Source organism: Tenrec ecaudatus, chromosome 18 (assembly GCF_050624435.1).
Source record: "Tenrec ecaudatus isolate mTenEca1 chromosome 18, mTenEca1.hap1, whole genome shotgun sequence".
In the NCBI taxonomy this organism is placed as follows: domain Eukaryota; kingdom Metazoa; phylum Chordata; class Mammalia; order Afrosoricida; family Tenrecidae; genus Tenrec; species Tenrec ecaudatus.
Window position 1 is genome coordinate 13,210,460 of NC_134547.1, and position 21,722 is coordinate 13,232,181.

Below are 21,722 nucleotides of genomic sequence, written 5' to 3' on the forward strand. Positions count from 1 at the left end.
TGTGGTTATGTGGAGGATAACTGGAGGTGCGAAATACTTGTAAAGGGTTGCCAGAATTGCAAATGATGAGCTGGGTGGGGGTGGGGGTACCCCCCCACTCCCACTGGACCCCCTTTCTTCCCCTCCCAGCCAGCTCAAGTATCCCAGGGCTGAAATACTGATTAGTGCTGGAGCGTCTCAAAAGAGCATTTTTGCAGCTTGACTCCCAACAGAAAGGTTGACTGTTCAAATCCACCCAGGGAACAGCATCGATTTCTTTCGGTGTGGCGTTGATTTCTGACAAGCCTAGCTGAGAAGCCTTGTGCGTGTTCAAGGAGAACGTGAGGAAGGGGTTCTCCTTAGAGCAGTGCCCCTCAACCCCTGAACACCTTCCTTGGGGTATACCAGCACCCCCATTTCTGAAGCCAGAACCATTCCTCTTTCCGGAGGGGGTGGTCGTTCCGCGTGCGGACAATCGGATCCCTTTCACCTTTCCCTCTAAGTGCTCCCTAAAGGGCCTGAAACTGAAAAGACACCCTTGGAGTGTCCCTGGGGCTGATTCCTGCATCCCGCTCCCCACTTTGATTCTGAGGATGGGGAGGGGCGGAGGGGCGGGGCTCGCAGGGGTGCCCCAGCCCCTGCCCCGCCCCCCTGCCTGACCCCTGTCTCCCCTGCAGTGTACCACTGGGTGGAGATGCGGACCAAGATGCGCATCATGGGCTTCCGGGGCACCACCATCAAGCCGCTGAACGAGGAGGCTGCCGCCGACCTGGGCGCCGAGCTGCTGGGCGAGGCCACCATCTTCCTTCTGGGTGGCTGCTGCCTGGTGCTGGAGTACTGGCGCCACCAGCGGTTCCTGCGCAAGAAGCGGCTGGAGCGCAAGGTCGCCTGGACCAGCATGCGGGACGAAGTGGACCACCTGTCCTTGGTGCTGGAGGCGCTGGAGGAGCAGGTGCAGGCCCTGCCCAAGGCCAGCGCCCTGGAGGAGCTGCGGGCCCAGCTGCGGGAGGTGCAGGAGCAGCTTTGTGCCCAGGACCAGGACCAGGACGGGCCGCCCAAATCGCCCTCCCCTCCCGCCCCGTAAGCCCAGCCCCAGACATTGGAGCCTCGGGCCTCTGCTATATGCCATCTGAGCTGTTTGGCTGGCGACATCCCACAAGGCCTACTCTGTGCATTGCCCCTGGCCAGACGGACAAAGAGACCCTGGAACAAAAGGACCCTGGACTGGGGCTGCTCCAACTGGCCTTTAGTACCTACCTTCTCCCGCAGGGACCAACTCCCTCCCCCCTCCCGATACCGCCCCCCCTTCTTCCCCTGCACCCTGGCTGCACAAATTCAGGTCTAGCAAGGGACCTTTCTCAGTCGTGCCAGGTGCCCTTTCCAATCTCCCATTCGGGAACACTCCTGCACCATCCCTTTAACCCGAGGGAGGGCTGGGTGGTGCCCCCCCAACACCTGTCAACACAGGAACCCCCCCTCCTTTTCTCTTCCTCAATGGCCCACCTCCTTGTATTGAAAATGGGGCTTCTCTGCCTGGTCCCTTCCCATCTACCTCACTCCTTAGGGGGAAAGTTGCAAAAACAAGTCTTGATCTGGGGGATCACTATAGCTCAGGCGAGTTGGCCTGGGTTCAGCCTGGAACCCACCTGCAGGTGGGACCCACCTCTCAGGGTGCTGTTCCCGCTGTCCTGCCCCCCATCAGGGAGTCTGTGGCAGGCCACTGCCAAGGCAGGGTCTCCCACTCAGTTCCACCCAACCCCCAACTCCATAAGAGCCTGGCTTTTTGGGGTGGCTAAATGTACCCCAACTTGGCGAGTCTCTCAGGCACCACACTCTGTTTCCCCACATCTCCAGAGGCCAGACCTTGCTGCCTGCCTTCCACCATCTTCTGGGAACTCACCTGCCCCTCCTACCACATGGGCCACATCGTCACTCCCCTCACCTCCCACTCAAACCAATACCTCCAAGTACTCAGGGATCCCCCTCCTTTGTGACCTGTGCCCAAGCCCCACCGCCCCCCTTTGTTACCCCGTGGCCCCCATTGGTACCCTTGCCGTTCATCTGTGAGCCCCGACTCTACCCCAATGGAACATTCCTTGTTAAGAGCTTTGGACTTTTTCTTTTTCAAGCTGTTGATTTTATAATTAAAAGAGCACTGTGAACCTCCATGTGCGGCTGCAAAACGGCTTCGTTACGAACAGGAGGAGCCGGGCAGGATCTGACAGGGAAGGGACAGTCCTTCTGGGAGCCCGGTCCTAGGGAAGCAAGCGAGACCCAGGGGAAGAAAAGGGACTTGCCCAAGGTCACCCAGCTGAGGGTGGGGGCGGGGGGGGGCTGTCCCAGAGCCTACCCCCAGCCTGGGGAAAAAAAGGCGCAAGGGGGAAGTTAGGATTTTCCTGGGTGCTGGGCTGGCGAGGAAGATGGGAGAAGGCAGATGACTGAAAAGAGGGCCCAGTTTGTTTGGCTGGGAGCACCCAGGTTCTCGGAGGCGGAACCAAGGGTGTCCCCACCCCACCCCCACCCAAACGCTCCCCTGAAATCATGCCAAGGGTCTTCGAGTTTACAAAAACTGCCAGATTTATTTTGCAGGGGAGGGGTGTAGGGCGTTTCCAAGGGAAAGATGGAAGCGGGCGAGGAGAGCCTTCCTTCCCTCACCCGTTCTCCTGCATCTTATTTTCCCCTGGGGAATCAAAGTGACCTGACTCCCAAACCTACCCCCCACAAAGAAGAACAACAAAAACTGAGGTTCCAAAAAGTTACAGCATCTTAATTCCTCATAGAAAAAGTGAAGGAGCCGCAGGGAAGGGGCGGGGTTTAAGGGGGTGTTCCTGGATGGGGGTGAGAAACCCCCACAAAAAAACCTATTGGGATTCTCCATTAAATAGCTGCCCCAAATGGGACAGACTTGGGGCTCTAGCATTTAAAAACTCCCCACACCCCATTTTATCAAAACCAAAGAGAAAAAAATGACCCCTTCCCACCCCGCCAAAAAAACCCCAAATATATAATATATATATATTTATTTTCTTAAAAAAAAAATCGAAGGCATTAAGCGATAAAGTGAATCTAGAACCAGGGAATGTGTGAATTCCCTCTTTCCTTTCCCACACCCCCGACTGTGGGGAGAATTGGTACATCCCCAGAAGAGGAACCAGCCCTGAGGGGATGGCAGAGGGGAAAGGACCAAAGGGAACAAGGGGTCGGGCCTCCCCAGCCAATCAGCAGCCAGTATAGGTGTGGGCATGGTGCCAGGGAAGCCACACCCCCTTGGGAATTTTCCAAGCAGGGAGGGGAGTGGGGAGATGCATTCCTGTGTAGTCTTCAGCGAATTCCAAGTCAAGTCGAGGCAGAGACAAGCTGGGTGACAGGCGGGGTGTGCAGAAAGGGGCCAGATCTTCAGGGTCCCTGTGGTCAGGGGGAACCCCGCTTCTTCAGCTCCTGGACAAAGGCTGGGCAGGAACATGGTCCGCAGGTCAGAGCAGAGCCTCGACCCCCTCCCCCCTCCTTTCCAAAGTGGACACTTTCCAAGGGGGCACCATCCTTCCCCCAGAATGCCCCCAAAACCACAAGAAAACCCCTCACCTTCGATGATTTCCTCCTTCACTTTCTGCAGTTCTTTTCTCACCTCTTCTAGTAGTTCCTGTAAACAAGGGCATATAGGCAGTCAGGGGGAAGGAGGGCTTGAGGAACTGCAGAAAGGAATGCCCTCGACCTATTGAATTTAGAGCCCGGGAAAGAAGGTTCAGGATCCAGCCCTCTCCATCAAAGGCAAGGTCACGGATGACTGGAGGCTTTTACGGGAGAATTCTGGGTCCCTGGAGCCAGCAGAAAAGTACTGGAGAGCATCCAGTACCAGGGCGGACAAATGCATTCCGGACTCCTGCCAACTCCAATCAGTGCTGGATGTCTGTCTGGGGTGGTGTGAAGCAAAAGATCCTGGGTACTCATCAGGGACGAGAGCGGCGGTGGACTAGTGAGGTCTGCCACAGGCATGGGCAAAAGAGGTAGAGGTATCTGTGCCACCCCTGACCTGACACACTAGCTCCAATTCTCAGGTCGGCAGTTAGAAGTCAGGGACAGAGTCGAGGCTCGGGTCATTTCCTGTGGTCCCCTCTGGCCCCCGTCTTTACTCCCACGGCCACTGTGAGGGTTACCTGTTTCACCCGCTCCAGGTCTGACTCCTCATGGGAGCTGGGCGTGGAAGGGTGGGCCTCGGAGGTGGTCACTGAAGTAGATGACTTCATCCTGAGAGTCGGAGTGGTTTGGGACAAAAGGGCCAAGTTAGAGAGAACACCTGCTTCTCCCTAGAAATTTTGGGGGTTTGGCTTTGGGGGGGTGGGGGTGGAGAAGAGGGCGGATCCTGGTATTCAATGCCCACCTTGGCAAAGTTGTGCTGTTCTTCTCCCAGGGTCTTCGCACCGGTTCTAGGGGAAGAGCAACACCACCAACACATCAGAAAAGTAAGGGACAAAAAGTAGTTATATAGTAGAATATATATTCTCATGAATATTCTCCTCCGGCCTCCCTCAGCCACCTCCAGGCAAAGAACCATCAGGAGACTACAATCCCCAGTAGGATTTGCACAAAAAAACCCTTCCTTGGAGAGCTTTACCTGTGCACACAAAGCATCCTGGGAATAGTAGTTCCATAGCCAGAAAGAGGGGGGGGGGGTCTCACTCACCAGTCTGGGCTGGGACTCTGGCATCTGGCTCCTCCTGCTGGTGGGAAATAAAACTGTCAGGAGCCAGTCCCAGCTCATAGCCCCTCTGGCTCAAACCCAGCCCACCCCTATCAACATCTGCCAAATTGTGTGCCCCTCCCCCCGTGAGACAACCTTAACTCACATTGGCAGATTCGTCCTTGTGGGGTTTCTCCCCAACCAGTGTAGCTTTCCTTCTGCAGGAGGGCAAGGAAAGAAACAGGTGGCTTCAGCTCCCCTCCCCAGCCCCCCACATCTCCTTCCAGAGTTCTAGAAACGTCGATCCCAGTGTCTCAGCATTCTGGTACTCGTGAAAGCCAAGAGAGCCTCCTTTTAGAAGGTAAGGCTTCGCGTGTTTGGGAATCCCCAAAAGGGGCGGGGGTGGGGTGGGGGAGGCTGTTATTTCAGCATGCTGGGGTCCTCGAAATGGGATCTGAGGACCACAAAAGCAAGGGCTAGGAGACTGGGGTTTAGAACATTCTAGAGCTTTCTCTGACAGTCACCAACCCGAGCCACCTCAGGAGATGATTGCATCTAGCATTCCACCCCAAACCTGGCAATCCAAGGATGAGTTGCCCCCAAAAGTTGCCTGGCTCCTGGGCTCAGCCAGCAGCCTTGGAATGGCCCAGCCTTATAAGCCCTGCTGAGTGGTGCCGTTCAGCACCCCTAGGTCCTCAAGATCTGACATCCCAACACACCTGCTCTCCTGTGCCCAAATGGCTGAGGCCAACTCATGGAAGACCCTGCCTCGGCCGCGGCTCAGCATTAAAGCACCTGGCTGCTAACCACCAGGCCAGCGGTTCGAACCCACCAAGCTGCTCTCAGAAAGATGAGGGCTCCCTGCTCCCATAAAGATTTATAGTCTCGGAAACCCTAAGGGGCAGTTCTAATCTGTCCGTAGGACATAGGATCACTAGGAGTAGAAACTGACATGTCAAAAATGGGTTTGGAGATCTCTTTTCGGACCCAGATGGCCGGGTCGTTTCTCCCAGCCTTTGGAACCCGGGCGGCACAGTGGTTATACGTTGGGCTGCTAAATGCACGGTGAGTGGTTCGAAAGCTCCAGCTGGTCTAAGGGAAAGATGGGCTTTCTACTCCTGGGCAGAGTTACAGTCTCAGAAACTCACTGGGACAGTTCTACCCTGTACAAAGGGTTGCCATGGGTCCCCCACCTGCTCGATGGCAGTGAGGCTGGGTTTTTGTGGTTAGCAGTTGGGCGCCTAACCTTTGACTCATGGGGCTTCTTAGCTGACCACCCCACTGAAAACAGGACTCACCTCTCACCTGGCTCTAACTCCCTGCCATCAAAGTCGATTCCAACTCCCTGCCATCAAAGTCGATTCCAACTCACAGCGACCCTGGGGGGCAGGGTAGAACTGCCCTGTGGGTTTCCAAGACTGTCACTCGGTTTTGGGGGGCATAGGATTCCCATTATCAAACAAGTCAACAGCTCGGTCACATCAAGAAGCGTCGTAGAATCATTGTACCTCGGTCAGTTTCAGAAGAGACTGTAACTCTTCTACCAGGACAGGTGGCCTCCGCCTTCTCCCAAGGATTCAAACTGCTGACCTTGTGGTTAGCAGCCCAACACGGAACCCACGGACCCATCCTCCTAGCTTAGCATTTCCAGGAAGTGTTTTGGTAACACCTGCCGGATTGGGGACTGGGGGCGGCAGGTCTGCGGGTTCTGGGGCGGGGGCATTACCGCTCACCTCCGGGCCAGCATGGCGTTCATCTCCTCCATGAGGCCCCCCCCTGTGCTCCTCCCGCTCTCGGCTTTGGGGGCTGCGGGGCCCCCTGAGGCTTCCTCCTGCTGGAGAAATGGAAAAGGGGAGTAGGCTTTCTGGCGGGGCCTCCCGGTTACCCCGCTGACCCCCATTATTCCATCATGGCCCCGCCCCTCACCTTGCTGACTTTCCTGAGTTTGGCTCCCGCAAGGGCAGCGGCCAATCCAGGGGCTCCAGCCCCTCCCCCACTGGGGCCCTGTGCCGTGGGGAGTGGGGGTGCTGGGGGTGGACCGCCTCCAGCTCCATGCCCTGCAGCTGAGACCCCAGAGGGTGGCAGACCCGGGGGTGGAGGGGGTCCTGGAGGCGGTGGGGGTCCTGGAGGTGGGGGTGGACCCGCAGCTGGAGGCGCAGGCGGACCTCCTGAAAAACACAGAGACAACCCCCCCAGGGTTCAAGTGGCCACGCCCACTCTCCCAAGGCAGGCCCCACCCACTCGTCCGGTCCAGTTCTGCTTGTATAGTCAGTCCCACGGTTACCTGCATTAGATACTCGGCGTTCCCGCTCCACGTGCTCCGGCTGGCCCGGCAGCTGCCTGTGGGTCGTGGAGAACAGACAGAGCAGTCAGTGGTCACTCAGGGGGCAGAGGATGGCCAGTGACCTCTCCTGCTATGCTCCAAGTTTCCCTGGGAAAGCAGGGGCCAGGGGCAGGAGCCAGCATTCCAGGTATCAAGAGCAGGAGGGGTTTGGGACCCATCAGGGATTTCTTGGCTGCCAGATGCTAAGAGCTCCTGGGACCCCAAGTGGGGCAGGGCTCTCAAAGATGCCCGTTTCTAGTCTTTGGGGAGTTGGAACATTCTGGGCAGGGTGACTTGGCAGCATGGAACCTTTGGAGTTGAGGGTTCTGGAACATTCTAGAACCCTGGACTTGGGAAGGTTCCACGCCCCACCTCCACCTTCCATGTGAGTCCCCACCTTTTTTGCTGCTCCACTTCCTCCGGGGAGGGGCCGTTCTGGGCAGACCAGGTAGGAGGGGCTGCGGGTGGAGGAGGCCCACCTCCTGGAGGTAAAAGGAGAAAATGAGGAAGAGGGCTCTAGGGCACCCTCCCCTCCTGCACAGCAACCCTGTTACTTGGGGTCCCAGCACCAGTTCCCCCTGATAAGCCTCTGTGGAGGAGGTGGGAGAACTGCTAAGATGCCCAAGTGACAGGTTGGAGATCAAGGCCCAGAGGGCAGTCTAACTAGCCCAGAGGGCCACACACCTAGGAAGTCACAGGGACAAGACAAAGCCATGTCACCTCAGGCTCTTAAACACACTTAGCTCCTCTGAGCCAGGCCGGCCCAGTAGCATTCCCCTGAGAGGCCCTGAACCAGCAATGTCCCTCCTGATACTCACACGCTGCTCCCTGAAGCAAATGAACGCCTCCGATGACTCCCGACCCCACACCCACAGCGGGACCGCCTGCCGCTGACTTGATTTCCACTCGCACTGACTTCCATGTGACAGGGTCGCACTGCCCCCTGGGGTGTCCCATCTTCATCAAAGTAGACTGCCATACCCCTTTCTCCCTGAGAGGTTGGGGGGTTCGAATGACCAACCTTTCTTTCAGTGGGCAGCCAAGCTCCTAACTGCTGGGCCCAGAGTTCCTTGCATGCATGGTGGCACCGCCGGAAGCCGTGGCACCAAGAATACTGTCCCTGGCTAGCAGCCTTGGAGTCTGAGGGAAGCCTATGGGAAAAGTAGGGCCTGGGGTGCCCCACCCCAGTCTCCACAAACAGCCTCTCCATTTTCACATTGGGGGTGGGGAGCGCAGCTGGGTTCACCTGCAGCTTTTAGGAAACACTGACCAAGGATCCCCCCCACAAATCTCAATGGAACTATTTAACAATGAAAGGGCACCAGAATGACCTGAGGGGCATGAGGTTGTATAAGGAGACTTGGCGGAGGGGTGCAGAGAATGAGCTAGACCTTGACCTGAAAGGCGGCCACACAGGGGTGTGCCTGTGTTCCCTTGTGGGGGTGGTTAGACAGCCTTGAGTGGGTTCCGACTCCTATCGGACCCCTTGTGCCGCAGAAAGGAACGTGGCCCGGTCGGGCCTGAGCCAGCCTCACAGCGGTTGTGAGGGCTGAGGCCGTGGTGGTCTCAGCCGCTGTGTCAGTCCATCTCACTGAGGGTGCCTTCCTCTTGGTCACTGCCCCTCCACTTTACCAAGCAGGATGGGCCCCCCGCCCCAGGGTCTAGACCCTCTTAACAACTTCCGGCCCTCCCCTATTCTAAGGAGCTACACCCATAAGAATTTGGGGGACCGGCACACCCAGGAGTTCACCAAACCCTTACTTAACGTTCCCTGGTAGCAATGAACCCAGGCGTAAGCCCCATTTTACAGATGGGTAAACTGAGGCCAAAGGTCTCCCTGGGCATTGCAAATAGCTTGCCAGTGCTCAACCACTAATGGAAAGGTAGGTGGAGAAGTGGGCCTATCCGCCTGTCACCCTAGAGCCCGCGGAAAGAGTCGCCAAAAAGGAGGGCCCAGCTCTGCTCCTGCCTGCGGCACTGCTGGGAGTTGGGGGTCGACCTAGCGGCAGGAGGCTTGGTTGAGTAAACCGAGGCCCAGCCTGGCGAAGCACCGCCCCCTGCCCCTCACCCCTGGCCGCTTCTGACCTTCTAAGGCCTCTAGGGCGCTGGCCATGCCCGAGGCGAACTGGGTCGCGTCCTCCTTGCTGCCGAAGTTGAGGCCCCAGACCTGGCGGGCGTCGCGCCACTGATGGAAGATGGGGGTGGCCTGGTTATACTTGACACCTCGGACGATGGCACAGTTGATGACCACCTGACAGGAGGGCAGGTGGATGAGCGGGGGCAAGGAGGAGGGGGTGCGGGGCTCTGCCGGGAGGGAGGGCAGGGACAAGCCTTACCTGCTGGTCGGGCTGCATCTTCCGGCCGACGACGCGGAAGGAGTTGGCTGTGGGGTTGTGTAAGATCTGAACGCGGCTGAAGGCTTGGGGGCCCGTGCCCGCGGGCAGCCAGCGCTTGTTGCCGTCATCATAGAGCATGACGGTGGCCCGGCTGGAGCAGATGGCTGTCTCACTGCGGGAAGGAGGGAGAGGCAGGCAGGGAGGGGCCAGTTAGCCAAGGGGACTCCTGGCCGCCACCTCCACCGGCGGAGACCTGGGGTCCCAAGAAGGAGCCTATAAGGACAAGGGGTCCCGGAGGACCGTAGACAGCACGTGTGAGGATGAGGGGCCAGAGGGCCGGCAATAGATACCCAAAGAGACACACAGAGAGACTGGGAGACAGCAGGGCAGGCGCTGAGAAAAGAGAGGCGGGTGGGGAGCAGGGAAGTGGCAGACATGTGGCAGGGAGAGACAGACATGCAGAGGGGCAGACAGACAAGATGAGTAGAAACATGACAGTCAGGGCCAACACAAGTTGACAAACCAGCGATAAGGATGAGGTGACAGATGGAGAAATGCAGGGACACGGGCAGACGCCACGGAGCCAGAGGACACGAATGATGGAGGCTGGATTAAGGGTGAGGGGTGGAAGCAGGGGGCTGAGCTGGATTCCACGCCACCAGGGGGCTGCTCAGCTCAGGGAGCCCCAGTGGCCCTGCAAGTTAGGTACCAGGCTGCCAACCCGAAAGGTGGGCTGTTCAAACCTACCAGCCAGCCATTCCCTGGGGAAATGATGAGGCTGCCTATTCCCTGAAAGAAAGAATTCACAGCCGCAGGGAAGCCCTCTACAAGGTCCCGGTGAGTCAGGGCAGTGAGGTTCTCCGGCATTTGACACCAGGGTGGAGGAGGAAGCAGGCGTGGGGCTGCATTAAAGTAGGACTCCCGGTTCTTCCACTTTCTTCTCCTCCAGGCGATGTCAAGTGTCCACCCTGTCCCTCCAGCTCCCTGAGACCAGGACTGGCCAGTCAGCAGACACCGGCCAGGCCCCTGTGGGGGGTGGGGGTGGGGCTGGAAATAAGCCCAGCGGTGAGCCACACAGTCTCTGTCCTTCCCTCCTCTTCCCTCCTGAGGCTTTCAGGCCAGTACAGGAGGCAACTAAGGGTGGGGGGTGGAGGGTACCCTGGAGGGAGGAAAGAGGCAACATCAGCCTCAGCCTTAAAAACCAAGCCCGCCCCTAGCCATTGAGCCATTCCGACCCATAGCGACCCTCTAGGGCAGTGTGGAAGACTCCTTTGTGTTCTAAGTCTATAACTTCTTTGACAGTGTTTTATTTGGCACATGGGTGGTCCAAGGGAAAAGAGAGATGAGGAACGGGCTGACGCACCATGGGGCTGCCTGAGCGAATCCGTAAGGCTACAACCCTTTCTGGGAGCACAGAGCGCCATCATTCCCCTGTGGGGTGGCTGGTGGATTTGAACCCCCGACCTTGAGGTTGGCAGCTCAACGTTTAACCCACTGCACCACCAGGGTTCCTTGAAGCTGCCTTGGGAGTCACTGGTTCAGAGTCCAGGGGCTGGGGTCCACCAGCCCCAAGGATCACCTCCGGAGACTCAGACAAGAGACCTTGCCTCTGCTGCAGACAGGGCGGGGACAACCTCTGGGGCAGCAGGGAGGTACACAGAGCACAAGCCGTCAGGCCCCTGTCAGAATCCCTTCTCTCCTCTCCTTCCATGTGGGCACCCCACACAGCTGTCTCCTTCAGGAACCCCCTCTAGTCCTCCTGGGGTGGGGGGCTTCCACACCCCTGCCCTTCAATGAGGAAATGCAGGCTCGCAGACGGGAAGTGACTTGCCCAAGGTCACCCATGGAGCAGAGGAAGTACTCCTCGCTGGCCCCACCCCCACTGGGCTTGTTCCTGAAAAGAGGAAGTTGGTGGTCAGGGGCTTCCGGGGAGAGAAATTAGACACAAACCCCCCACACACACAGTGGCTGTCTCTGCTGTTGCTGTCTTCCCCTTGGGCAGGGTGGGGAAAGCCCCTTATCGGAGTCAGCTCCTGTCACACGGCCCAGCCACTGAGGCTTGCACCCCCATCTTCATGCCAGCCTTGCCCCATCAGGAAAGAGTACCACTCATTTTCTCTCCCCTACCAGTAGGCACTCTGGCACCCTGGCCACAAGCAGGAGAGACCTGCAAACTGAAGCCCAGGACGGTCCCAAGGATTCCCCAAGAACACACACACGGAGAGTGTGGAAAGGGGGAGGGTGTGAACTCTGGCCATCAGGCCCCGTCTTTACTCCCCCAGGCTCTGCATGGGCCCTGCCCAAAAAGCAGGTTCACGTCTCCCCAGAAGTGCAGCCCCTGGGGCCTGTTTCTGGCTCCTGGTGCCCCAGGCAGGGCAGAGTTAAGGCCTCACCCACACCTGCCACCTACTCCTTGGACAGACTCTGGCCAGGTTCCCGGACCTGCTGGCCGCCTGGGGCTACCCCACCCTGGATGCACTTTGCTCATCCAGGTGGCCCTGCCCTGCGGACACACGGACCTGGCCCCTGAGCTGGTCCTGCCCCCATCCAGGGTTTCCCTTCTCAGAAGGATCCTGTTTAAACACAAGTCAGATCCAAGCCCTCCCCCTCAGACTCCCAGCTCTGGCTGAGTCCTAGTCAAATGCTCACCTGGCTTTCCACAATCGGCCCCCATTCATTCTTGGATTTCCTCTCCCTCCTCCCTAGTTCTGTGCTGGCCCCACCGGATTCCATGCCATTCCCTATGCACACACGAAAACGCCCGCTTGCCAGAGGACCGTTCTATTGCCGAGTCAATTCTGACTCACAGTGACCCTGTAGGACAGGGCAGAACTGCCCCCAGCGGGTTTCCAGGGCTGTAACTCTCTACAGGAGCAGAAAGCCTCATCTTTCCCTCGAGGAACCGCCTGTGGTTTCGAACGGCTGACCTCGAGGTTAGCAGCCCAGAAAGAAAGTCACCAAGCCACCACCAACTTCTCCCCGCTGCACATCAAAGTCAAACTCACTGGCCTGGAGTCCATGCTGACTCATAGCGACCCTCCAGGGCAGAGGGTGGAACCAGGCTCATGGATTTGCAGAGACAGGACTTAGACACAGCAAGTACTGAATGGTCCTTGGCGCAAACAGCTCCGTGTTTCACGTAGCTGCGAGGTTGGTGGGGTAGACCCGCCTGGCAGTGCCTTGGAGGAAAGGCCCGCAATCTTGTGAACATCGGAGCCCCTTTCCAGTATGTACCCTCGGGGTGGCCATGACTCACATTCAACTCATGACCAACAACAGACCCGTCTCTGAAACAAGGTGATTCCTCACGGGGAACCAACGGGACCGGTTCAAGCCCCGGTCCCGAGCCCCATCTTTCAGGCACTCGGCTCGCCACGGGCAAGTAACCCGATTTTGAGAGGAGAGGAAACGTGGGAGCAGAGAGGTGAAGACACTGGCTCCAGGTCACACAGCAAGTCAGTCCCCAGAGGGCCTCGGGTGAGAAGGGGGGAGGGGTCGGTTCTTAGCCCCATTTAAAGATGAGAAAACCACCAAGAGGTTTATTTTGGGTTTTTTTTTTTTGTCACGCTTAAAAAAATAAAAGTCAAGGTACAACGTGGTGTGTATCAGAGATCTTTTAAAATAAAAAGGAAAAGATAAAAATATACCAGCACACAGAGGGGTGAGAAAGCCACAGGAGTGTGCTGGGGAGAGGGTGGGCCGCCTCTGAGTCAGGGGAAGGGGGAGACAGGGAGGGAAGGCACTTGGTGGTCGACCCCCTTCTGAATTACTATTTTGATCACTATTTTTCTCTCTCTCCTCAACAGCCCCTCACACACACCCCTGCCTCAGGGCTAGTGTTTTATCAAACCAAGTCACTACTTTCATTGGAAACAAAATCGCAGGAACCAGTCATACACCAGAACAGAGACACCCCCTCCCTTCTAGTTGCTTATCAGGGAGGCTGAATAAAGGTGGGTCCTACTAAGGCCAGAGGTCTCCTGAGGTCTGCCACCCCTGGATCCACCCTGGGAGAGCCTTTGTGCCTCCCCCATGCCTCCACATTCAGGAAAACTCTTAACACATGGGGGACTGGAGTCACTTCCTGCCTGTGCGGCTTCAACTGTCTGGCTCTCTATTTCTCACTGGAGAACCCGTGATCGGGTTGCCATTAAGGAATGCAAGAGCCTCTGGTCATGAGGACTGGTAATCAAAATATAAGGAAGGGAGCCACCCAGCCCTGGAGGTAATCAAGCATCGGGGTTCTGGTTTACCTAAATCTTCCAGACTAGTGGCTTACCCTTTGCTTCCATAGCTACTTGGAACTATCAGATGTGTGACCATCTCTCCAAATTACAAATCCTACTGGAGGTGAAGGAGCCCTGGGGCGGGGACCCGGACCCGGCTGCCAGCCCTGCAGGGCATGCTTGTGTGGCTTGTGCATTCCTCCGCGGGCCTCAGTTTCTCACACATGACCAAGCGGGTTGAGTTGTTTGCCCCCTTTTCTTTCTGTTTAGCTGCATTACCTTAATTGTCCCCCACATATAACCCCCATCTCCTTTTCTTGAATGCCATCATCGCCTGGAGAGGGCCTGGCTTCTAATTCAGCTGGGGTCACCTCCACGCCGTTTTGACTCTGATAGGAAATTGGCTGGGCTACTCTGAGCCTCAGTTTTCCCATCGGTGAACTGGGAGGACTGGACCAGTACCTACCTCTGGCCAGGGTTGTGAGGATTAAATGGAATTGGGGGTTTCGTGGACCAAGTGGGAATCAGAAAGGGCTGGGAGGCTTGTCAAGGATGTCAGAGGTGCCAGAGCAACAGAGAAAAGCTTTGAGCGAGTGAAAGTGATGGCCAGGAAGAGTGGGGTTTGTTGCATTTCAAAGGGAGAGCAACATTCAAAGGGCGCTCGCGCGGGGGTTGGCCTCCCATATTGCAGTTCTTGTTCTTTGTCATTTAGTAAGCCAGGTCTCATAACCAGGGGCCCACCTGGAGCAATAAAGACTGTTATTGAACTAGGGGGTAAAAACTGGTTTAAATTCTTCCCGACCCTTCAGAGCTCTGAAGGGATTCAGAGGCGAGATCCTAGGAACCCTGCCCACTCCCCCCACCCCCCACCCAAAAAAGCCCTCTCAGAACCCCAGGTCAGAGTCTGAGACACAGGAGACACTGGACAAATATTTGTCAAACGGGGGAGGAAAAAAAAGAACGTTATCTTGTAATTTTCCATCTTAACATCCTCTTCCCAATGTCCCCAGCATAACCAGCCAGAAATCAGAAAACTGGATCCCGGCCGGGCCCTACCCCCCTAGAATTGCCTCGGATTTGCTCGGGGGCCCGTCCGCCCGCCCCCTCCCGGGGAGGGTTCCTCTTTGGGCCTCAGTTTCCCCAGCTGGAAAAAGTCTCCAGAATATCCTTGTCCACAGAAAGGGGGCAGAACTCAAGAAGGCTGGGGGTGGTTGGGGGGTGGGGCAGGGTGGTCATGGGAACGAGGGACCCTCGAGGTTCAACTTCTGCCCATCCCTCAGGAGATGATGGCAAGTTTGGAAGAGGCCATCAAATGTGGGGTGGGGGGTCCTGGGGAGGGCCAGGGCTTCAGGGCTGGTGGGGTGGGGTGGGGAGGGCGAGAGGCTTGCCCACAAGCCGCTCCTGCCCTTTTAAGGTCTCACTGTGAGTGAGGCAGCAGCCCTCAACTCGGACGTCCGCCATCCGCCTTCCTTGGGACCGGAAACGCACAGAGGGTGGGGGGAGGCGGGCGGGGGGTGGTGTGTGTGTGTACGGGAGGCGGGGCTGAGAGGGCAGTGGGAGAGCAGCGTCCCTATCCCCGAGGAGACCGCAATCAGCCCCCTCTCTCCAGGGCAGGCCTCAAGGGATATTGCAGTTATGGGGGTGGGGGTGGAGGGGAGCTAGACAGGAAGTCTTAAGGGTGTCAGTGGGTGTCTCCTTGCGCCGAATTTTCCAACAATTCTTTTTTTCCCAGCAATAAGGACCAAATTCCTTTTTATGACCCTTGCAGGGGGAGTTGTCCAAAGCATGGGTCATAAAAAGAATGCCAACCCCATAGCAAAGGCAGGGGAGTGGGGGAAGTGGGAGGGCGCAGGCACCAGGGGGTTAACCTCCAGCTGTCCCCCAGGGCCGTCCCCCGGCAGGCTGGGGGCTTTTGGGGCAGGAAGTCTCGGGGAGAGTGGAGGAAAGGAGATAGTATTGTCAGCCTGAAACCCCAGGGGAGAGATTATGGGGCGGTTTTTCCCAACCAGCCCAAGCCTATCACACTAGCCCTGCCCTCAGGTGAGCACAAGAGTTTTCGGGGCGGCCCCACGGAGATACACCCCTTGGGTGACTTGGGGCCCTCACCCCAGGATTAAGTGCCTAGGAGGATAACTGGGAATCACGGGAGCCTGGGTCCCGTGGAGAGTGGGCTATGATCTTGAAGGTTTCCAGCGCCCCCTCCTCCAACCCCACTGCTCCCAAGGGCCCGGGAGGGTGGAGTGGGGTGGGGAGGTGGGGACGGTTTGGGGTGGGGAGAGAGCAGCCGGTCCACCGCGCTCCTCACTCGCCCCCTACACACACCAGCTGTCTCGACAGGTGAGTCAGAAGGACAAAGGCCCCCCTTCTCCCAGCTGCCGCGCCCCTCCCTCCCCTGGGCTGCGCAGGTGGGGGAGAAGGGCCGCCCAGCTGGCTGCCCGCCGGGGCGCCGCCCTCCGCACGGAGCGCTCGCTCAATCCTAGGCTCACTGGATCCTAGACACGGCCTGTTTCGGGAAGACTGGGTGCAGAGAGGAGGGGGAGGGGAGTCCCAACCAGACCCTCGAGGTTGCCTCTGGGTCCGTCAGTCCGTCCTCACCCACCTCCCCAAAAGGATCTGAGTGTCCCCTCTTAAACACAGGGGAGTCAAAAGTACCCCTTGAAGTTAGGGAGTGCAATTTCACTTGGGGAGACTTTTCCAGAGCCACGTTAACAAGGGACCCTGCACCTCAGCCTCCCCTCCAGGGTCCCAGAGTCCCCAGTCTGGCCCTCCACCATCCCTCCTATACTCCAGTGTTGAGGTTTGGGGTGGTGGTGGGGAAATCCTGACTCCGGTTTAAATCCTGGCAACCTTGCGGAGAGAGTCCACCAACTTAGAGGTCCCCTGGAAAAGTCTCTAAAAATTCGGGAGTCCTCGGAGCGCCCCCAAATCTGAATACTCCCAAGAGAATCTGACTGGCAGCATCCCGAACTTGGGAGTCCCACGGACGTGGCCAATATTTGGAGCCCCGCGGAGGCGATCCGGCCCCCAAGCGAAGACGCGCCGCGACGGGTCCCCCAACCCCAGCCCCGGGCGAGCTGGGGGAGGGGGGACAAAGGCAGGGCGGGGAGCCCGCGCGGAGGGCCGGGCAACAGTGCAGGCTCACCTCATGGCTGCTCACGGGCGAACGGTGCGCCCACGGGGGAAGGGCTCCCGGGGCGCCCCCTGGCTCGCGGTTCAAGGGTTCGGGACTGGCTCCAGGTTCGGCTCAGTCTTCCCTGGGGTCCCGCCCCATAGAGTCCGGCTTCCTAGGGGGGAACGTGGCTAGGGCCGGGGCGGGTCCTCGAACGCCTCCTCCCCTTGGGCTTTGATGGAGGGGGTCTCTGCGGCAGAAGGGGGGTGCGGCGTCCCCTCCCCGGCGCGCCCCCTTGGCCGGCGACTGCTACAATGTTACTCTTACTACTGTACTTCTCTTCTCTACATTTCGTTCCAAAATTCCACTCCCCGCACCCACAATGCCCCGCGCCTTAAAGGAGCCGCGGCCGCCTCAAGACTGGGGGTGGAGGGCGCTTAAAAGGGCAACGCAGCACCCTCGACTTCCGCTATGTTCCCTGTCAACCCCCCATGTGATTGCCTAGGGGTGCACTCGGGATCACCCCCAAATCCTGAGAGCTTAGGAGAGGGGCAGGGGCGCCTGATTCCTAGGTCTCCCCCAGGATGTATTCTTCGGGCGATCGAAAAAGGGGTACAATTTCTCCCTCATCACCCTTTCCACCGACTTCTTCATTTCTTTCCTTGTTGCTCAATTGTGTGCGTGGCGGGGGGAGGGGGCTGCTAGATCTCGGACCCTGCAATTAAACCCAGAATCCTTCAAATATTCTCCCTGAAAGGCTACCTTCGGCGCCCCCCACCCATGTCCCTGTCTCCCCTGCCAAAGTATGAAAGGTGACTTGTAGAGGGGAACCCCCCTCCCCCGCACAGGAGGATGGGTGGGGGGTGCCCACCCCCACCCTTCTCACCGCGCCCCCCCCCAACCGCCCCGCCCCGGGAAGGTGAGGAGGAAGTGGGCGGAGGGGGCGCGGCCCGTCGCTGACTCATAACCGCAGGGTCGGGATGTGGGGTGAGGAGGGGGTGGGGGCTGGGGAGGCTGGCGCGGGTAGGGGCAGCGGTGCTGGCCGGCGGTAGTGTTGGGGCGCCCAGCTCCAGCGAGGTCCCCTCCCTACGCAAGCCCCGTTGGGACTCAGGGCCGCCCGCGGAGGATGGAGGAATCATCCCGGCACTCTGGAGGGCTCGGAGGCAGGGGTGGGTGGGTGCGGGGCTTGGGACATCCAGCCAGGTGTCCACTCCTAGAAGCCCCAGGCACAGAGTACCGGCCGGAGGCTGAGCACCGCCACTTTCCCAGGCTTCCGCAGCGGGTCTCACAAGCCCCGCCCCAGTGACGTCACCGTGCGGCCACACCCCACCTGGAGAGCGCCACCTGGTCTCCGTGCAGTGCCTAGCCCAGGGGCAGGCACTCGGAGCCAGAGCATAAATGGGTAAAATGAGGCTCAGAGGCAGGAAATGCATCTGGCTGACAGGCCTCTGGCCTGGGCCCTCCCCCCCAGGTGTGAGTATAAAACCCAAATCGCTCAGGTCCCAGCCAACAAGAAACCTCCCTGCACCTGGGGTGCGCATCGCCCGTCTGGGCCGGACCCACTGCCCTTCTGTGGGTGGCTTCTGACTCAGCCACTACCCCTTTGGGTTTCTGAGATGATAAATCATTGCGGAAGCAGACAGTCTTGTCTTTCTCCGAGGAAGGGCCTGGTAGGTTTGAATCGCTGACCTTGAGGTTAGCAGCGACTTCACACCTCGGGCCCTTTTCTGGGCCAAGCCGACGTGAATTCTCTGAAGACCTAAGTAACCCCCTTCCCTTCTCCACTGCTCTCTGGAAGGCCTTGCCCCCTGATCCACCAGGGTAGTAATTGTGTCTCTCTTGGCTTCCATAGGTGAGAATGCTTTGGGGGCAAGAGTGTATGCGGATGGATCAATTTCTGAGCTGCCCTACCCCCAGCCCTGCCAGACTAAGAAGCCACACAGTCCACAAACATTTGTTCAATCGACCCTTACTTCCGAGTGGGCCGTGGTGAAGCCCTTTGGTTCTTTCTGTGAAATGAGAGGGGTAGCACTTGTGGGGACCCCCTGTTCTGGAGCGGGGATCATCTGTAAACTTGCTATGGTAAAGGTCCTACTAGTCGGTAGTTCAGGCTTTGTGGGGCACAGCGGCCCTCTTAAACATCTATCGCTGGTTTTGCCACCTTTACAAAAGCTCTTAGTTCACTACAAAACAGGAAGGGCCTGTTGGAGAGAAGACCCTTGCGAACATCCCGTTCGGTGGTCTCTGGGATGGCAGAGATGGCGGAGCCAGAAACTGGAAATCACCTAGAAGCGCTTTAAAAGGAGGAGGGGAAAGCCTGGGTGGCAGCTGAGAAGCAGCAGGTGGATAATTAACACGGACTAGAGCTCCTAATTCTGTTGAATGGGGGTGAGAGGGGGCCCGGGAGAGAAGACAGCCGATGATACGTCCGGAATGCAAACGACAGAGAAAATACTAAACAAAAAACTCCCCCGTCCTGGACTCGCTTCGGACTCACCTGGATCCTCTTAGGACGGGATAGAACAGGCTCCTGAGGGCTTCCGAGCCTGGGGTGGATGGGCTATGAAAAGCCTCAACTGTCCCCCACGGAGCAGCCGGCAGTTTCAAACTACTGACTTTGCGGTTAGCAGCCCCACGTGTAACCCACTCGGCCACCAGGGCACCTGGGAAATACTGACACAGGATAGATTTGCTAGAGGTACACGAGCCGGGGTGCACGTGCGACGTCCCGGTGGCTCAGGGGTTAAGCGCTCACACTAACTGAGAGACTGGTGAGGAGGAGGCTGGGGATTGCTCCCTGCATGATTAAAAACCCAGTGTTGTGAAGTGTAAACAAACAAACAAAATGCCACCACTTCCTTTTGCCACACACATTCACCTCACACCCAAAAGGTCCCCTGTTAGGCATCAGAAGACCCTTCACAAACAAACAAACAAAATTGTATGGTTGAGAACTAGGGGGATCTTAGCAGAATCCCAAAGCCCATCTATAGACATTGAAACATCCCCCACAGAGGTCACAGGGAAGGGTCGCAGTACAGCACCGATGAAACACACAATATTCCTCTGGTTCCTTGAGGCTTCCTCACACACACACACCCTCCACCACCACCACCACCCTGACCCCAGTGATCCCTCTCACTTCGGTCTAGACCGGAGCATGTACACAGGTAGAGATAAGAGATAAGAGCTCATGACACACACAATCTAGGAACAGGAATGGGAAGAGAGATACCAGATGGGTAAGGAGAAGAGGGTGGGGAGGAAGTGGGAACTGATCATAATGATTGACGCACAACCACACACGTTGTTCTTCAGGGCGAAGAACAACGGAAACTATGGGGAAAAGGAAGACAGTGGTCCGTGTGAAATATGAAAATAATAATAATTTATCATCTATCAAGGGAGCATGAGGGGGGGGCAGGAAGAGGAGCTGATACCAAGGGCTCAATAGAAATTAATTGCCTAAAAAAGAATGATGGCAACCCATGTACAAATATGCCTGATACAATTGTTGTATGGATTGTAATAAGAACTGTAAGAGGCCTGAAAAAAAATGATTAAAAAAAAAAAAAAGGTATGGGGCAGGAGCATTGGTAGTGGTGTAGTGGTTTTGTGTCGGGCTGCTACCTGAACCACAAAGTCAATAGAAAGACCAGGCTTTCTACTCCCGTAAAGAGTCACAGTCTTGGAGCCGCACATGAGCAGTTCTACCCTGCCCTATAGGGTGGCCGTGAGTTGGCATCGCCTCGATGGCAGTGAGTTTGGTTTGGTTTGGTTCAGACTCACAAGGAGAGCCTAGGACAGTGACCTCCCTAGGGTTTTGGAGATGGCCCATCTGTAGAGGAGCAGAGAGCCTCCTATTTCTCCCTTGGAGTAGCTATTGGGATTGAACCTCCAACCTTGCAGTTCACAACCTAATGCTCATCCCACTGAGCCACCCAGGGCCCCTTCCTTAAAGATGACAACCTAGGAAACCCTGCGGGGCAGTTTTACCCTGTTCTGTGGTGGGTGTCGTGACCTGAGAATCTATTACACAGCACCTAACAACGGCATGCAAAGCCAAAGATCTGGAAAAAATGTGCCCTCAACTCCTGGCATCCTGAGAGATGGGGAGCGGGGAATGTGAGCACCTCTTGATCACAGAGGTCTCAAGCCTCACCCTGCAAATCCCAACTTTGATCGGCCTCCAGGGCTTCGCATTGGCTGTTCCCTCCGTCTGGGGACACTGTTCCCTGGAGTCTTTACACGACTGGTACCTTCTCTGCTCGAATGGCTTCTCCCTCCACAGTGGTCTTTCTCAATGCAGCTTCCTCCAGCTGTGGGTCTGGACTCCACACAGGGGGCTGAGTAAATGAGTGGGGAAGGGTCATTGTGAGACATCTGCCAACCACACAAGATTTCTGAACGAGAGAGGCTCCCACCCCCTGAATCAATTCAAAAGAAAACATGCAACAAATGCATTGGAGGCGGTTCTGCAAAGTGCTGGCCCGTGCTGCCAATTTCTTGGACGAAAAGAAGCCTCTGGATAGAATATGGACTGGCCAGGGGCGACATTACACCCGGTTTTGTATCGAGTCCACTTCTAACTCCAGTGAATGGTCATTAGCCACCCAGAAAGAGATCATCCTTCTTAAAACCCACACGTCCACCCCCTTGGTCATTTTCTTCCCACGCGGTTGCCCCCACCCCTGTTTACTTTTCCTTTATGACACTTGTCAGTGATGGAGACGACCTTCTCTTAAAGGTCAGTCCCATGATGAAGGGAAGGGGGGGCCGGCCCACAGCAGGTGCCCCAGGGCCGAGTAACCAACCGACTAGATCAGTGGAGGTTTTTTTTTCTCCTCTATGAACGAAATTTTCTTTTGAATTCCTTAAGTAATGAAAATTGCCTGTGAATACCAACCTACCCCCAGTTAAAAGAAAGAAAACGGGAAGAGAAGAGAAGGTTCTTGAACTGGGTGACTTCTGTCCGGCTCTAAGAAATATTTCAAAACGGGCTTGTTTGTTTTGGGGGGTCTGGCAGAAGGAACTTGGAAAAAGGGGAATAAGCAAAGTGGAGTTCCTCTAT

General features: G+C 57.1%; 2 protein-coding genes across 5 annotated transcripts; one reads left to right on the forward strand and one right to left on the reverse strand.

The window, feature by feature from the left end:
* The first annotated feature begins 537 nt into the window (after positions 1–537).
* LOC142432705 (optic atrophy 3 protein-like) lies at positions 538–1,275 on the forward strand. The gene has a single exon (XM_075537936.1). It carries the CDS (start codon positions 674–676, stop codon positions 1,061–1,063), a length of 390 nt encoding a protein of 129 aa, XP_075394051.1. The 5' UTR covers positions 538–673; the 3' UTR covers positions 1,064–1,275.
* Positions 1,276–2,538: 1,263 nt separating this feature from the next.
* On the reverse strand, positions 2,539–17,019 carry VASP (vasodilator stimulated phosphoprotein). 4 transcript variants are annotated; one of them, XM_075537935.1, is made up of 13 exons: positions 16,685–17,019; positions 9,317–9,488; positions 9,066–9,231; positions 7,378–7,462; positions 6,942–6,997; positions 6,584–6,825; positions 6,391–6,488; positions 4,824–4,875; positions 4,661–4,694; positions 4,358–4,403; positions 4,134–4,224; positions 3,562–3,619; positions 2,539–3,428 (listed from the first exon to the last, which is right to left on the reverse strand). In XM_075537935.1, the coding sequence occupies exons 1-13, from the start codon at positions 16,687–16,689 to the stop codon at positions 3,391–3,393; spliced, it is 1,143 nt and encodes a 380-aa protein (XP_075394050.1). In that variant the 5' UTR covers positions 16,690–17,019; the 3' UTR covers positions 2,539–3,390. The 4 variants fall into 4 exon arrangements, with proteins under 4 accessions (XP_075394050.1, XP_075394049.1, XP_075394048.1 ...); XM_075537934.1 differs by having other exon boundaries at positions 4,661–4,697; XM_075537933.1 differs by having other exon boundaries at positions 6,391–6,491; positions 16,685–17,018.
* Between the last annotated feature and the right edge of the window lie 4,703 nt (positions 17,020–21,722).

Bases quoted from the DNA above. Each gene is read 5' to 3' on its own strand.
- LOC142432705 (XM_075537936.1), top strand. From the start codon at position 674: ATGCGGACCAAGATGCGCATCATGGGCTTCCGGGGCACCACCATCAAG.
- VASP (XM_075537932.1), bottom strand. The intron at 6,826-6,941 runs GTAACCGTGGGA...TGTGTTTTTCAG, and splicing joins ACGCCGAGTATCTAATGCAG to GAGGTCCGCCTGCGCCTCCA. The intron at 3,429-3,561 runs GTGAGGGGTTTT...GTTCCTGCCCAG, and splicing joins GAAGGAGGAAATCATCGAAG to CCTTTGTCCAGGAGCTGAAG.